Source organism: Gobio gobio (genome assembly GCF_949357685.1).
Source record: "Gobio gobio genome assembly, chromosome: 2".
Taxonomy (NCBI): domain Eukaryota; kingdom Metazoa; phylum Chordata; class Actinopteri; order Cypriniformes; family Gobionidae; genus Gobio; species Gobio gobio.
The window spans coordinates 62,326,051-62,343,569 of NC_137098.1; the positions used below are offsets into that span (position 1 = coordinate 62,326,051).

Consider the following 17,519-nt stretch of genomic DNA (forward strand, 5'->3'; position numbering starts at 1 on the left):
GACATGGTCTCATACTCACTGCAGGGCCGTAACCACCATAGACATTGAGACAAGTCCCCCCAATAATAAGAAATGGCAAAATTGCGATATTTGAATTCTTGCACTGCTCTGCTGCACTTCATTATGCAGCGCTCTGTATGTTAGGATGACAAAAAGGTTTAAAAGTGACATTTTTAGTCTGGTCTGCCTCAGCGGTCTAAAAGTGCTCGTCAATGTCAAAATGATTGAGATAGCCAATCAAATCAAAGTAGGCGGGGTTTACGTTCCCTTTTGACTCGTGCACAGTATTCAGACAAGCGTGTCAATCTATCGCTTAATGTCGTTGCGGAGAGAGAATATTCTTTCCGGTGAAATCACAGAAACAAAATGCACACAAACTTGTCCCTGCTCTTAATATATACAATCACGGATGAACATATTTGATTTTAGTGATGAAAAAAACCTATATAAGGGCGGATTAGAACCTGTAACCTTCGACACGGTTTACAAAAATTGTACCACCACACCACTAGAGAATTCGAGTGTCAACAGCGGATCTATGTATTTATTCACTAACATGAAGAATCTCGAGATTATCAATATATTTGATGCAAATTTATGAAAATATTATTTCTAAATAGTCCAAACATTATTATTTCCCAACTAGAATTAGACTTAAAATTTCATTCACTGTTCTGTTTCTTTATGCTTTATAAAATAAATTAAAAATGTGTTCCCCCACCAATGTTTAAGACATGGTTACACCTTGACTCACTGTACAACATGTTATTGATGCAGGACGCTGGTGTGGAAAGGATATTGAGGGACCTGCGAATCTTCCGAATCTTTGAGGGTACCAATGACATCCTGCGACTGTTTGTAGCGCTCAACGGCTTCCAGGTAAAAGGGGAAAGAAAACACTGCTGAGAACATAACTGCCTGTCTTACGCTTCCTGTACTGCAAAACCACCTAAAGCTCACGGCACGTGTGGTGGTTGACACATCTGGCACAGCTACAAATTGGTTTTGGAGTTTGCCAGTGAACATGTTTCATGCAAACACATAGTATTTGAATCACATTTGCATATGTGTGTCTTGTTTGGTAGAATGCAGGCAATCAGCTGAAGAGCTTGCAGAAAGCTCTGAAGAACCCTTTCGGTAACGCTGGGATGCTGGCGGGTGAAATCACAAAGAGAGCCAAGAGGTTAGACCTTCATATCTCTTAAAAACACTCTTGCGAGGCATTTGTGTTGTTTAGCAGTTGCTTTGCATCGACTTGATAAAACCCTTGTCTGTATCTCTGTCTCTGGCAGGAAGGCAGGCATGGGCACAGGACTGACGCTGCAGGGAATGGTCCATCCAGAGCTTAACCACAGTGGAGAATTGGTGAGATTAAACTAAAGCCTTAGTGCTTGGACAATACTGAGGAGCTGGAATGATATGATTTACTCAAATAATACTAAGAAACATCCAGTAAACCAGCAAGAACCCCAAAACTTTTGATGGAAATTTCCATGTTTTCACTGTCATACATTTGGGGGCGCTATGACACATCTTCTGAACGAGTACTGAATCTCCAGATCAAAACACGGGTGAAAAACAAGCAGAAACAAGCAATAGCATATGTAAGCAAATGCATATTTACATTAATGCGATCATCAACATTAAACAGCACTTAAACAAAGCCCCTTTAAGATAGTCGACAAGTCGACTTTAATGCTCTGCCATGACGCTTTAAGCTTTGTCGCTGGCCTATAGAGGGCGCAGCAGGATAAGCCATTTCCTGACATGCAGACTCTGTTTCCAACAGTTAAAAATGACATAAATACATACTCCGAGAGCTCTCCACAAGACATGTTTGATTGTACGCTTATTGTACACGCAAGTTAATCACCGTTCTAAACGCATACATGCTGCATTAACACACACACACACATAGCTTGCACTGTAACACACACAAACACACATAGCTTGCACATCACGTGGAGATTGCGTGCACCTCACACAACCATTCAGTAGCGCTGAAATGGTTAGAAATCAGAAGCTGTTATGTAGGAGCAATAACCTTATGGGCAGCGCTGTGTCATAGGCCAAAGCTGTCCTGTGCACAAGAAAACCTGTGTTCGTGTCTCAGCTCAAGGTTCAGTGTTATTTGTTTATTAATGACGTCATCAGCAAAGTCGTCAACCCCTACTTTAAGACGATCTCTTTGAATGGGAAAACATCAAATTCTCCAAGTCTCTTTGCCAAGCTTACGATTACATTTCATATTTGAAATCACCAGTGAAATCTGACAACAACTGTCTCATAAATTTTGTTTCTAAATGCTCGAATCTTGACAAAAAAAATGAATTTTCAGCCTGGACGAAGCTAAAGAACACGCGCAATCCTTCTAACTGCATTGATGCAATGATTGGCTCTTTCATTTAGAAGGTGGAGCTTTTTCGCCAAATTGGGCAAGTGCACCATCTTCCTATATATAAAGTCTTTGATATAAATCAAAACTGTCTAATGTTACTCAATGAAATGCTATAGGACTGTGAAGCTTTGGGGGTGTTGATGGACTCGATCTACTCCATCTGTTTTAATCATCGTTCTGTATCCTGGATGTAGTCTTTGACATAAATGCTTTTTGCTCAATGTTGCTTTTTTATGAAACTTACCCACATTCAAGTGTTGATAAAAAAAATGCATGAAGCTAGAATAAAACAGTTTTTTTTTGTTTAAAAGCAGTGGCTCTGTTCTTTTTGATATATTGCATGCTCCGATATTCATGCAACAAAATATTCTGAGGACCGTGAAATTGTGACTGATCAGTTTGACTTTTTTCAAAAAACGCTGGCGGGGAAAGAGTTAAATGAGAGGTAGATCACAGGCCTAAAACCTGTTTTTTTTTTTTTTTCGCTCTTAAAGACGGTTCAAGCCATCGAGCAGTTTGGAGCTGTTATTGAAGAGCTTCTTCTGAAACACGGAAAGAGAATCATCGGTGAGCGCTGTGTTTGTATTGTGCTGCTAGATTTCATTTCAGCATGCAATAGAAAAAAAGATTTGCATGTTAAATCTTCCTGGTTTCAACTTTACTTCTTTAAACATTACATATTGTCCTAATTGCAACTAAAAAGCTTTTGTCAGGCTTCCATATGAGCTTGTGCTTTTCTCATAGTGATAAAGTGATTCTGTATGTGTGTCTCTTCAGATGAACAATTTGTTCTGAAGCGAGTGGCAGACTGTGCCATTGATCTGTACGCCATGGTTGTGGTCTTGTCCAGGTAAGCAATATTAAAATTCTCCCTCTTCTGCATAACGTAGTCACTTAGACATGCGCACTCATGCATGTACGGGAACAGACAAAGGACCAGATTTACTAAACTGGACAAATTATTGAGAGTGAAAAAACAAAAAAACGTCTGGGAGTGGAAAATTCGGCACGTGATCGCCCACTATGACTAGGCCCCCCCAGTTTATTATACAAATATAACTTATCTATTAAATAACAGTTAAGTTATTTTAACGTAATTACAAATTATTATAATATCTCAAATACTAAAATAAATAAAATGTTGTTTTTTTTTTTTTACAGTCTATGGTTTTTGCATAATGCTTGATGAGTTTGATTGACAGCTGTGTTAGGCAATTAGGTCTCATGTATGTCGCGGTTTGTAAATTCATGAAGTGTGTTTACCTATTCACTTAGCCTATAATTTGCAGTTGTGTGATAGATAAACGGCAGCGATGCAAAATTCTATAAAAAGGACTTTTAAAAACTTGCATTAGCATAGGAGAGAACCCATCCACCAGGCCGCAAGTAACATTAAGACTTTTCAATTCCAAGCGCCGCTTAATTCTGTAAAGCCAGGAACATGGCATCAGTGTCTGTCAGTCGTGATTGTGTGTGGCACAAAGTTTTGACGCAATTCGACCTGAGGTTCGAATCCGGCTTTTGCAGAACTCGCTGTACTTCCTTTTCCCATCACATATCCGATCGGAAAGGTGTTTATTTTCAATTAAAAATGAAGAAAATATTCGAAAAGTGGAAATAAAGTGTCTAACGTTTGTTGTAACTGCTGCTCATGTTTTGTATGCGGACAGGTAGTAGCTACAGTATTGGTTTATGTTGTCAGTGACAAGTGTGAAAGTACCCGCTCACTTTTGCCCAGGCCAGGCCAAAAATAAAATTCTGCCTACGCCACTGGACGACGCGCAAATGAAAGAACATAGGCACAGCCGGATCATTTCCATAATGACCAACACAATCTACCAAGAGCAGCACAAAGTAGCATCTGGTTTTTATTTTATTATTTTATTCGTTTATTTGTCAGGGACAATGTACAAAATACATTAATCTTACGAAAAGATGTTTTGTACCAGAATTAGCTAATGCTAGTTTCCATCTGGAGTCCCCGGGCAGGTACACACAATATTAAAACATTACATTACAAATAACTTTCAGTAGCACTAACAAATACATGTAATATCAAAAAACCATCACAACCTAAAATATATACTATATAGTCAAAAACATTTTACACTTATAAAGTTTAAATGTGCTGATGCTGACACAGCTGGTTATCGAGAATGTGGTTTTTTTTTTTTAAGTTTTGAGAGAAATTATTCTGATCTACAGACAACTTTAGACTGTCTGGGAGTTGATTCCATTGTTTAATGGTTTTAAATGAAAAAGCTGTCTGTGCAAAGGCAGAGGATCTTTTCGGGATAGCACAATTTCTGTGAGCAGTGGAGAGAGATGTTCGGGTCGTTAGTTCAGAATAAAGTTTTATGAATTTTATGAGTTTAAGACATGCTTTTTTTTTGGAGGGGGGGGGGGTAAATAATGGCGCAAACACCAGTAAATTGACGAGCGCAAACCTTAGTAAATCACAACATGATTCATTTAAATAATCTTCTCCCATACATTTTGCACCTAAAAGAAAAACTTCTACAAGTGCATATGCATGAAGGTCAGCTGCAAAAATAACCCTGTTCACGCCTTTTCAGAGCTAATTTTCACTGCGTATATTTAGTAAATCCTGACAGTAGTTTTTTAACGCCAAAAGAGGGTTTGCATTGACGCAAGCTGTTAGTAAATCCGGCCTAAAAGTACCAGAGTAACAAAACGCATTACTTTCAACTATATGAAATAAATAAAAAGAGTTGTACATTAGGTAATATAACCCATAATGTTAAGACATCTTTTGTATGCCATGCATAGCTCTAGGGGGCAGAAAATATATGTTCAGAATATAATAATATTGTAAATGTGTTTTAAAAGTAAATAAAGGTGTGAGCTATGTTGTTGAATGCAAAAGTAACGTAATGCATTACTTTCCAGAAAAAGTAACTAAGTATCATAATTAGTTACTTTTTTTGGGGGAGTAACACACTATTGTAACATTACTTTTACTATCAACACTGTAGGTAAGTTACATAAAAGTATGAACTTGCATCACTGTTACTAATGCTCATACTGAGGATAAAGGGGTTGTTTAAACCCAAATCCAAAAACAGAATAAAGGTTATCTCAAATCGTGCAGCTTGTAAAGGAAAGGTGTGCTGTTACTTTTTACTTGACCAGAATAACACACACTTGGGCATGTGGTCTATTGACATGGGCCAGTAAGCAACCTCATAGCAATATAGTAACGCCCTGGCAACCACCCACTAGCATCAAAGTGATGATTTTTGGATGGGCAACCACCACTCAGATTTCATCCTGAAAATGTACAAATCCGGTTTGTTGTCATGGATTCATTGAAAATATAAACTGTATGCTCATGCTTGGCTTGAAGTGCAGTTGTTAATTGGCTAATTTTATATTTCACATTTATGACAGATGCTTTTATTCAAAGCAATGTAGATTACATTCAACATTTTGTCAGTTCTTCCTTTCCTTGAACCCATGACCATGCACTGTGCTCTACTCATTGAGGGGAGTTTAAAGAGGACCTATTATGCTTTTACATTTTTAACTTTCTTCAGTGTGTAATGTTGCCTGAAAAAAGTTCTGGAAAGTTACAAAGCACATAGTCACTCCTAAGGGAGTTCTTCTCTATGTCAGTGTCAGTGTTTCTGTACTCCCTGAAACGCCTCCATTGTAGTCTTAAGTTTTCTTCTTGGAACAAACACGTCACAATATTCCTCATTTAAATAATTCCCGCCCAAGCCATTCGCAAAATAAAGGGAGTGCCGCAACTCTGGTTGAGTTGCGTTAGTAGGGTGTTGAAACTCGCGGTAATGGTAAAAGACGTGGCATTTCCAAGACAAGTTCAAAGCAGTTGACCAATCACAGCACACTGATCCAGCCGACCAATCCGAGCACATTGAGCTTTTCAGAACTAAACAGAGTGTTACTGACAGACTGGGAATAGAGGTGCTGCAACAATGTCAAATATATGAAAAATAATGTTTTATTTGAAAATTCAAGCATAAAAACTTGTAAAAGGGCATAATTGTTCCACTTTATCAAGGAGATCATCCAGTGATACTGGTGCATATTTTTATGTTTGTGTGCGTCTTCTCGTTTTCCTCTCTCAGAGCCTCCAGGTCTCTCAGCCAAGGTCACTCTTCTGCCCAGCATGAGAAGATGCTGTGTGAAACCTGGTGTACTGAGGTCAGTGTTCGTTCATCTTTTGTAACCGATTTCTCCTAGTCCCATCTTAAAGCATTAATCCCTGATTTCTTTCCTTTAGGCCCATGAGAGAGTCATGCAGGACATCAAGTTCCTCAGGTCAGGGACGTCCAAGCAGATCTTCAAGAACCTACGTGCCATTTCTGCCGCTGTGGTGGAAAACGGAGGGGTGGTATCTCCTCATCCACTGGGCTTTTAAAGCCAATCGTGTCCTCTCTAACCAGTCAGTCACATGAGTGGAGTCTGTCACATCGTGTTCTTCGACCACAGGAGTGCTTTAATATTCCATATTAAAGTGCGTAAATTAATGAATAGGATGTGTAGAATATACAAATCTAATGTACATCTAAGGATTGTATTTGTGTTGTTTTTAATATGTATTTGCTGAAATAATAAAAAAAAGAGTAACATTAGCTATGTTTCCATCCAAAGTTGCTAATTGAACTTGTGCGCAAAATTGGAATAACGCATAAAACATTTGCGAGTAAAGCAGCGTTTCCATCCCATGTGTTCAAGAGAACAAAATCGTCACTTCCTGGGGAGTTGGCACTAAATATCAGTAATTAAAATGGAGGTTGATGCAATTAGGGAAGAAACTGGCCCTTTTTCCTCCATTATAAATGACTTTGGATGCTGGTGTTTGTGAACAATCATGTGCGGCGCTTCTGGGAGGGAATTAAACCAAATCATTCTGATGACAGACTTTGACATTTCAGAATGATTAAACCAACATTTGAGATGCTGTGCGATGCGATTGGTCCACTGGTTAGTCCAATTATCCATTTATCCACAGTCACGCAAGATTTTGGTTGTGCATCGAGGGATTTTTTCCGTAAATGTTTCCATTGTAGTTTGTGCATGTATTCCTATCATATAAAAAAATGTATCTGCCTCAATTAAGCACTTAATGCGCAATTTTCGAATTTGCGTGAATTTTGATGCTGTTTTTTATTTTTATGCGATATCCCAAAATGCACTTAAATATAAGTGGATGGAAACATAGCTATTGCTCAATGGTGAACGGATACACTCTGAACGAAGCACTTGAAACTCTTCACCCTTTCCGGTCCAACTGCCTGCCTTTTGCAAATGTTTTCAATTTATCATTCTTGGTCAACATTTTTATTTAGTGGCTTAACTTATCGAACCTTAACAGTTCAGTTAGTTCTTTCCGTGGTGCTAGTTACCCAGAAGTGCGTTCTCATGACTAAAATAGAAAGACACTTGAGTTTCATATCATATCATAGGCTGTCTCAGTTATGTTTTTGCAAGGGACTTATGAATAAATGACATTGATTTGAACATAAATACAGAATTTCTTTATTACAAACGGGTAATAGCATATAATCTAAGGCCATACAAATACTGAAGTGCAGACTAAATGCTTATTGCACCATTCTTCGCTCATTTAGAAGTTTCACAGATATACAATGCCTGCGAGAGTAGATGCTACATTTGGACTTGTATGTAAAACAGTTTATCCTAAATGAGTATTCCCTTCTTCCTTTGGCAAGCATGTCATTATTTCTAAAGAAAATAAAGAACTTCAGTTAACAATACAGCTGCGCTGGCCTGTCGTAATTATAAATATGTGCTCTTTGTTGACAATGTTTCAAATCTCCTTTCACCGCTGCATTAGTTTCTGAATGGTTAACCATATATTGTAAGGAGGCCATTTACAGGAAATTGTGAATGAACGTTAGTGACCTTATTAAAACAGTGCATCTTGACAACTGTTGATGCTGTGGTTGCAAACATAGCGTACCAAATACTACAAATCTTAAACGGTCACCTGTTTAACATAGAAATGAGGCGAGCCCTGCTTGTCACAATGACAATTCGATTAAACCTGCTTCACAGTCGTTTAATCCAAGTTTCAGATTGTTTACTTGGGTCATTAGCTTATACACGTTTTGCTGAAACAATACAAGAGAAGAGATTTGGCAGTGCTCTTAGAAAAATAAGCATTCAGATCCATGCCACATAATGACCTTAAGTCATTGATACTATTTACAGTTAATAATGTTCATATAAAAATCACAGTTGAGTCTTTTATCCTCCATTTGGCTAGAGTGATTCCTGAACGCGTATAGCTGCTGTATTTAGTCCAGGCTTGATGAGTTTATGGCTTGAAGAGCAGAAATCATCAGTTTTATAAAAGTCATGTTTGTTTTCTCAGTTTAAAAAGCTGAATTTCCGAGATGCTGCTCATCGCAAAAGTTTGATTCAGTGTTAATCTCGGTCTTGGTCGGTGAATATTTGAAGAAATCAGGTCATCCGGAGATGGTCACACAGTCGTCTGTGAGATCTCTCTTGATAATAAAGTCTCTGAAGTCATTCTCCGCTCCCTGAAATAAACAGAATTTTGGGTCAATTCAATCATGTACAATTTGGTTTTCAATACAAACAAACCTGCCTAAGATGCTTTGTCTGGTTTAAGATGGTCTATCAGCCTGTACAAGCTGGTGCTCCTCCTTTAGTTGAGCTAAAGCCAGCCTGGGAGTCCAGCAAACCAGCTTAGAGAAGCCTAAAATGTTTAGTTGTCAGTAGCCCTGCAGGCTTTATAACATGCATCAGACGTGTGTCTGTGCGGCTTTAGACGTGTGGTTTTAGCCTTCATTAAACCACCAGATGAAAGTGAGAAAGTCTTGCACCAGTTTCCTTAAATACACTGTTCTGAGTCTTTATCATAAGCCAACACTTCCGTTCAAACGTTTGGGGTCTGTAAGATAAAAGCTGTTCTTTGACACTTTGAATTAATCAAAGCAGCCTGAAAATACGGCGTGCATAAGGGGAAAAATATGAGATTGGAGGAAAAATAGTTAGTCGATGCTTTTGCGTTCCCTCAAGAAACGTTTGTGTGGGCAAAGTTTCTTTGGGGGAACACAACACGTTTGCGAGAGAGCGCAAAAGCATCAACTTATTTTTTCTTCACCGTGTCCCTTTAGGGCAGGGGTCGGGAACCTTTTTTGACCAAAGAGCCATTTTTTCATTTTTTGTTAATGCATTTTTCCAAAAGAGCCACAGAAAAAAATAATATTAAATTATTATTAAAAAACATGCTTTTTTCCCCAATAAAATTTCAACAATAGTAATTATTAGGTCCATAACTAAAAAAAAACACATGCAGAAAACAATAAATAAATTGCAATATGGAATTAATTGTGCAGGGCTTTGTGAGGTTGAGTTATAAATCCTCTTTGTGTATGTGAACATCTACTGTGTTTACGTGAATACTCGACTTGGCATTTTGATATATTTCTGTTGTCTTTTAATCTGATGTGCAGCCGAGGACAAAGCTGTGCTTGTCCGTGTTGCGCTCGGAGCGCGTGCACAACATCCTGTCAGTAATTCAATTGTCTTTCGTGACTTATCACGCTTTTATCATTCATTTTCGTCAACTGAAATCTGCGTGGATTATCATAAATACACATTTATTTATCACAAGGGTCTCTGCGGCAAAAGCGTAAGTACCCGCGGGTGAAATGTTTCGAAATGTCTCTTTCCACAACAGACCACCAGTTTCAATAAAAGGATATATTAAAGTTTGTATAGCCTACTTTTATATTTTCGCTGCTGTTCTAAAAATGGTTTTCGGTTACCTTAAACAAGCCACAGCTGCTTGAATCCCAGAGCAGAAGCTGTTACCACAGAAACGCAAGTGGTTATTGTTTGCTGTCTCGAGACTCGCGACTCGTGACACTCGCTTTAACAGCACTGAACGTGCGCGGCCGGTACAACTTGAATATTAGTTATTATCATACGTTTCATTAACTTCGGTTGGCTGTACAACAAGGGAATTGTAATTGGCTGCTTTTTTTCTGCAGAGAGCGGATCTCTGTTGATGTGTCTAATTTTTTTTATCGATCATTTAAAGGGTGAGAGATGAGCCACATTATTTTTGTCAAAGAGCCAGGTGTGGCTCGCGAGCCATAGGTTCCCGACCACTGCTTTAGGGTCTCCGTATGAAAAAACGTATCATGAATTTGTCAAAAAAAAAAATTAAGCTGCAAAACTGTTTTCAACATCGATAATAACACACATGTTGTTTGAGCTCATCATGTTAGAATGATTTCTCAAGGATCATGTGACATTAAGACTGGTGTATTTACATTTTAAAAATTGCTTTTCAAAATATAACAATGGACTTTCTAATATTTTACTGCATTTTTTGATCAATAAATGCAGCCTTGGTGACATAATATACTTCAAAAACATTACAAATGGAACCGCCCCCAAGCTTTTGAACTGTATATGGTGCTGGATCTACTTATGTTTTAACTTTGATGTGGAAACAGATCTGTCTCTCACAGAGATATGTATCAAAGTATGTCATATTGATAGGCCAGGGGTTTTCAAACTGGGGTCCCCAGAAAATTTCAGAGAATAAAAAGACAAAGCAAAAATGGATAAAGTCTACCAAACATTCTAACCATTTCAGTTCTAAATGTTTCTCTCTTTTCTTGCCATATACATACTTTCCAGTATTGTAAAGTCCATTATCTTTCTAGTGAGTTTCTCTCATTATAGTCCCCTTTATCTTACCCACTGGGGTTGTAAGGCAGTATTCTTAACGCAGTACGTACGCTGCTTACGTATATTTATTGTGAAAATGATTTGCATAAGCAACTTTTAATTGGAAATGTTCTTCAGGTTTATACATCCAACGTTAAGTATAGCCAATTTAAGTTTGGAAACAATATGTGGCATTTATAATGTCACACTTACTATTTATCTAACAGTTAAAATGTTTTTTCCATACATCAAAATATATAGATGGATTTTAGGAAGGGGGTCCCTCATATAAGGTTCATCATATTAGGGGGTCCTTGGCATCACAAAGTTTGAAAACCCCTGCTCTAGGGTACTAATATGCACCTTTATGTCATTTTAAGGGTACTGTCCCAGTCATATACAGTGTTCCAGGCTGTTGTACGCCTAAAAGTACAATTTTGACACCCTTTTTCTCTGTGTAGGGTAAAAACAGGTGCATTTCATTCTAGTTCAGTTTTTGTTTTTTTTATCAAGAAGCATTATATTGTTCTTGAGTTGTCTGTATGTTTTGGGGAGTAGCTATAGACCAGCAGAATAAAAAGTGTTTTGTCTCATCCGAACAAGCAAAAGCTTGTTTCTTAATACAAGTTTGAACTCGATGGCTAGCAAGTGTACGTTACCAAATGCACCCCTATATTGCGATGCGTAATGCGCCTTTGCGCCTTCGCCGAGACAAATGCGCGGTAAATTCTGTGTTCCTACCTTTGCTGGCGACGCCGTTTGGGATGGGTGATGTTGACGGTCCACTCCAAAATGCTTTTCAACCGGCCGGATAAACACGGGAACCGGTGATTAAGATGTTCCAGAAGCTCCTCTTTACGCAGTCCGTATACTATCGGCGCGATGCACTGCGCCAGGCTGAAGAAGGCAAAACTTATCACAGCAAAAAGCTCTTTGGTGGAACTCTCCAGCAACTTTTTGCTTTTAAGGATATGCAGCAAAAACAGTATAAAATTGGGGAGGATGTAGACGGCGAGCTGCGTGCCGTGGAGAGCGATAGTCCGACACGCGGCTCGGTTGCGCCGGTTCAGCACACCCAGACGGCGCCCCTCATATAATATCCGCACATAGCTGGACACGATAAGAATAGTACAAATGGTTATTAAAATGATTTTGTGCATTTCCCCGCCTTGCAAAGCTTTCCGTCCACAGGGTACTGTGCCATTTTCTATTTTGTGGGGCAATGTGTGAGGAATAATCGACGCGAGTCCCCACGTCAAGATCCCGATGAGCCACGGCCATGGTTTGTAACAAAATTTGCCGTAGTGGAGCGGGTAGCATATGGCGAAATAACGGTCCAGCGCCATCGCCGTGATGGTGAGGATGATATTGGAGCCGCTTGTCATCAGACCTCTTATGAGCACCATGCATATGGTGGCCGTGGTCGCTGCTTTCAGGTAGTTTTGTAAGTAGAAGCTGAAACACACTGCGAAGTACACCAGCGCGGAGAACAGCAGATGGAACACGAGGACGAAGCGCGCGTGGCTCCGCAGGCGCACCTCGCGCACTATGGTCCAGTTGATGATCAGGTTGAAAAAAGCCAAAATGATCAAAGAAACTCCCGACGCCCAAACGCGTATTTGGGGATACGGGTTGACCTCATCTGTGGCATTGGACATCCTACCGCTCCTTCAGTCCTCGCTCGTGGAGTAGAACCAAAACGCTTTCCACCGGTTCATTTGGAACGACGTTTGTTCGCCGAATGTTCATGTGAATTCGTTCGGTGCTCCAGTTTCGCTCAACAGCAGTTTGGTGCTTCACCAAAGGCGGTGGTGAAAAGAGTCGACTTGACGTTTACTTCCCTCTCGAGACGAGCGATGAGAAAGAGTGGGCGTGTGCCAGTGCGCGAGATGCCATGCCACTTAATGTCAACACGCCTCTCCGTGGTCGAGTAGCGCTTATAGTGTGTGTGTGTGTGTGTGTGTGTGTGTGTGTGTGTCTGTGTGTGTGTGTGTGTGTGTGTGTGAAGCAGGGGCGCAGCCGTCTTTTCATATAGTGAGGGGGACAGAAATGTCAGGTATAATACCTATTTTTTTTCTGACCTCTGTCTAATTGACAGATTTAATTGATCTATTGCTTTTAATTCAGTAAGATATCAAATACACTGCTGAACAATAAACACTAATATGTATAATATTTTCCCCTATATTTTATGCAATTTTAAGATTGGTTTATGCACTACAAACACTTGTGCATTAAGTACCCATGGATTTTATGCAATGTTACAAAAATATCACTGAACAAGGCAGTTTAGAAAAGTTTAAAAATTACAATTGTTCAATGTTTTTGAAAGAAGACTTCTGCTCACCAAGGCTGCATTTATTTAATAAAAAATGCAGTAAAAAAGTAATACAGTGAAATTTTATGCCAATGTAAAGCAGCTGTTATCTATGTGAATATATAAAGAAATTAAGTAATTTATTCCTGTGATCAAAGCTGTATTTTCAGCATCATTCCTCCAGTCTTCAGTGTCACATGATCCTTCAGAAATCATTCTGATATGCTGATTTTCTGCTCAAGAAACATTTATGATTATTATCAATGATGAAAACAGTTGCTTACATAATACACTGCTGAAAACACTGCTGCTTATTTTTTGTGGAAACCATGATAGTATTCAAACTTTTGTGGTAAGATTAAAAAAGAGAGAAATTAATACTTTTATTAATTAAACATGCATTAAATTGATCACAAGTGATATTTATAATATAAATAAAGATGTATATTTAATAAGTGTTTTATTTAATGCAAATAAATGTAGTTAATTTAACTTCCTATTCATCAAAGAATCCTGAAAAATAAAATGCATCATGGTTTCCACATTTTTAAGCAGCACAACTTTCAAGATTTATAATAATCATAAATGTTTCTTGAGCAGAAAATCAGCATATTAGAATGATTTCTGAAGGATCATGTGACACCGAAGACTGGAGTAATGATGCTGAAAATTCAGCTTTGATCACAGGAATAAATTACTCGTTTACTAGCTCAGTTACATAGTAAACAGCTGTTTTATATAATAAATGCAGCCTTGCTGATAGTGTTAATTTTGTCACCTATTTTTAATTTAGTCTTAGTCTTGTGCCAAATGTCCTTGTTAGTTTTAGTCATATTTAGTCATTCACATATCGTTTTTTGTTAGTCAAGTTTTAGTCGACTAAAAGTCTCGTCATTTTAGTCTAGTTTTAGTCAAAAGACAACTCAAGGTATCTTAGTCAAGTTTTAGTCGACCAAAAGTCTAGTCATTTTAGTCTAGCTTTAGTCAAAGGAAAACTCAATATATTTTGTGGCAAAATAAGTTACATAAAGTACATATAACCTGCATAATGTTTGTGCCACAACACCATAGCTAACTGATTGATTTACAGCGTAGATCAGCATTAGCTTATGAGACGATGGGCACAAATATCGAGTTCGATCTTGATTCAGTATGAATTCATATGTATAGCTAGTGTACATAGTATAAGGGAAAATATGTTTTTTACACTTTTTTGGGGTTGTATTATATTTGCTTGCATTCTTTACTATTCACTATTATTAACATTTCAAAATTTCACAAATAAGTAAGCAGTTATGATCTGTGTATGTATTAAAGAGCCATACAGGCACCCAGTGGGTAATGGCATTACAAGTTAATTTTTTTTTTTTTCCAGCCACAAAATGACTCTAATTTGCCTCTTTGCAGTGGAATTCTCTATTTTAACCTTAATTAATACACTAATTGTAATATAAATAATAAAAATATTAGAAGAAAAATATTTTAAGTGATCATTAATGGACCATAAGTATTGCACAAATAGTATTTAGTACCAAAAGATCTCCTCAAAATATTCAATAAATATTATTGAATTAAAATATAGGCTATTTATTTTTGAAATAGTTAAGGTGTATGGTCACATTTGACCATCAATGAGTACAAGTGTGACTTAATTAGTAAGGAATACCTGAGGGCTAAATACAAGAAAAACATTAACATTAATGTTAACAATGTTGATCTCTACCACTCTCCATAATAAAATGATACTGTAAATGTGGCTGACGCACACTATGCTGTACTGTTTACCAAAAATTTCTGCAAACACCTGTATAGTGAAGCTGTTGTGTAACTTACGCGGCTTAAGCCATTCAAATATACCGACACAGCGCTAGAGGTGTTGAGCGCTCCGGGAACCACGTGACCACACGCGCGCGGCCGCGAGATGACAGGCGGAGTCTGAGAGACCTGCACTCCAGCAACAGCGGGAACTCTTTCTGAATATTTTGAACAGCTGAATATTCATCTCATGATGTAAAAGTAGAGACAATTGTAGACGAAAATGAAGAGAGATTTTATCTTAGTTTTTATTTTATGCAAAACATTTTAGTCTCGTCCTTTTTCATCAACAATAATGCATGTTAATTTAGTCTTAGTCAGTGTTTTTGGACATTGGTGCAGTCTCGTCATCGTCTCGTCTTCGTCATGGAAAAAAAGGTCGATAACGAACATATTTAGTCTCGTCTCGTCTGACGAAATTAACACTAGGCCTACTTGCTGAGCAGAAGATACTAAACATTAAAAAGGATGTCAGTTAGCACTGCATTATTCATATACTTTATTGTCAATAAATACTTTGAGATGGCTTGAAAAACACACATGAACCATATATTGTCGAAATCATGTGTTTGTCGTCGCGTTTCATCAGTCATAATTCTCTTTATTCAGCTGCTGGTTCAGAGCTGTGAATGCCTTTGGAACGATTACTTCTATGAATCCGTTTTGGACTTTCTGTGAGAGGGTGTCCTCCGGCTTCGAGTATGAATGGTGTTGCACGAGAGTGTTAGCACCCCATGGTGTTCAGAGCGCCTTGTTTTTGGATACGAATAAAATGACAGGTCATGTATATCTAGATTTATTCACATTGGCTTCTACGTAAACAAACTTGCCCGTGTAACAGACGTAGGCCAGTAAGAGCGGTGCGACTAGACGCCGGTTCGAATCCCCCACGGAGCGGGACGACTTGGACCGGTGAGACTCGGTAAAGTGCGGGGGACGAATGTACGTTTTATTAAAGGTGCGGGGGACACTTCACACAATATGTGAAGTATATTGACATGAGGAATGCGGCAGGTGTCTTACTTCATAATGGAAGCCAGAAGATTTGAAAACTGTTTGATCATTGCTTGACACTTGAAACTATTATAGTGTAGTCTAGGCTATACTGCGGTTAGGCCCTTTTATATTGAGCAATTGTTTTTTCCTTAGGGTACACCGCAGTGTTGTAACATCTTGTGTTGCAAAATATGTAGTTAAACTTTTAGGCCACAGTTTAAATGTAATGTTATAATCAAATTAAAACTTTTAACTCAACGTGGTTACACTTAGCCTATTGGTGGCACTGTAACACGGACACCTTACAATAAAGGGATAGTTCATGCAAAAATGAAAATGATCCCATGATTTACTCCCCCTCAAGCCATCCTAGGTGTATATGACTTTCTTCTTTTATACGAATACAATCAGAGAAATATAAAAAAAATATCCTGGCTCTTCCAAGCTTTATAATGGCAGTGAATGGTACCATAGATTTTGAAGCCCAGAAAAGTGCATCCATCCATCATAAAAGTAACCCGGCTCCAGAGTACTAAAGGCCTTCTGAAGCAAAGCAATGCATTTTATAAGAAAAATATCCATATTTATAACTTTAATCACTGGCTTCCGGTAATGGCCGTATGCGAGTCGGGTTCCGACAGACGGATGAGTGACCTCTGACCCGACATAGGATGTAGGATGTAGGAGGATCGTAAGCTTTGACACCTCTCGCGGTTCAAACAAATAGGGCAGGGCAACAAACTCAAGCTCCTCTTATATTGAAGATTGGAGAGTCCCAATCCCACTGAATTCACCCTACAGAGGTCAGAGGTCACTCTTCCGCCAGAACTAGACTCACGTAACGCCATTACCGGAAGCCAGTGTTTATAGTTTATAAAGTAATAAATATGGATATTTTTCTAACAAAAACACATCAGAAGGTCTTTATTAACCCCCTTGAGCCGTATTAATTAATTTTATGATGGATGGATGCACTTTTTTGTGCTTCAAAAACTCAGGCTCCATTCACTGCCATAATAAAGCTTGGAAGAGCCAGGATATTTTATTATAACTCAGATTGTATTCGTCTAAAAAAAGAAGAAAGTCATAAACACCTAGGATGGCTTGAGGGTGAGTAAATCATTGTGGTCAATGGTGAACTATCCCTTTAAGTACGGATTAATAATAATTTACTACATGTCATTTATTTACTCTAGGGTTAGGATTGGGAATTTGAACTGTCAGAGGGAAATGTAATGAGCCTAATTTTGAAAGCTGACTCAATCAAAAAGT

At 38.3% G+C, this 17,519-nt stretch overlaps 2 protein-coding genes across 3 annotated transcripts in view; one reads left to right on the forward strand and one right to left on the reverse strand.

Moving 5' to 3' along the window:
• Positions 1–8,469, forward strand: part of acadvl (acyl-CoA dehydrogenase very long chain) — a 31,243-nt gene extending 22,774 nt beyond the window's left edge. Inside the window, exons 14-20 of the mRNA XM_079809103.1 lie at positions 778–879; positions 1,086–1,183; positions 1,293–1,365; positions 2,893–2,965; positions 3,176–3,248; positions 6,511–6,586; positions 6,666–8,469. Coding sequence (XP_079665229.1) covers positions 778–879; positions 1,086–1,183; positions 1,293–1,365; positions 2,893–2,965; positions 3,176–3,248; positions 6,511–6,586; positions 6,666–6,803 — 633 coding nt within the window. The 3' untranslated portion in view covers positions 6,804–8,469. The remainder of the gene's footprint in view (positions 1–777; positions 880–1,085; positions 1,184–1,292; positions 1,366–2,892; positions 2,966–3,175; positions 3,249–6,510; positions 6,587–6,665) is intronic.
• Positions 7,904–12,987, reverse strand: LOC307121510 (odorant receptor 131-2). 2 transcript variants are annotated; one of them, XM_079809115.1, is made up of 2 exons: positions 11,861–12,987; positions 7,904–8,952 (listed from the first exon to the last, which is right to left on the reverse strand). In XM_079809115.1, exons 1-2 carry the CDS (start codon positions 12,775–12,777, stop codon positions 8,892–8,894), a joined length of 978 nt encoding a protein of 325 aa, XP_079665241.1. In that variant the 5' UTR covers positions 12,778–12,987; the 3' UTR covers positions 7,904–8,891. The 2 variants fall into 2 exon arrangements, 1 of the variants encoding a protein (XP_079665241.1); XR_013815950.1 differs by having other exon boundaries at positions 7,911–9,546; positions 10,553–12,923.
• Between the last annotated feature and the right edge of the window lie 4,532 nt (positions 12,988–17,519).

Bases quoted from the DNA above. Each gene is read 5' to 3' on its own strand.
- LOC307121510 (XM_079809115.1), bottom strand. From the start codon at position 12,777: ATGTCCAATGCCACAGATGAGGTCAACCCGTATCCCCAAATACGCGTT. The intron at 8,953-11,860 runs GTAGGAACACAG...TGTTTATTTCAG, and splicing joins AAACGGCGTCGCCAGCAAAG to GGAGCGGAGAATGACTTCAG.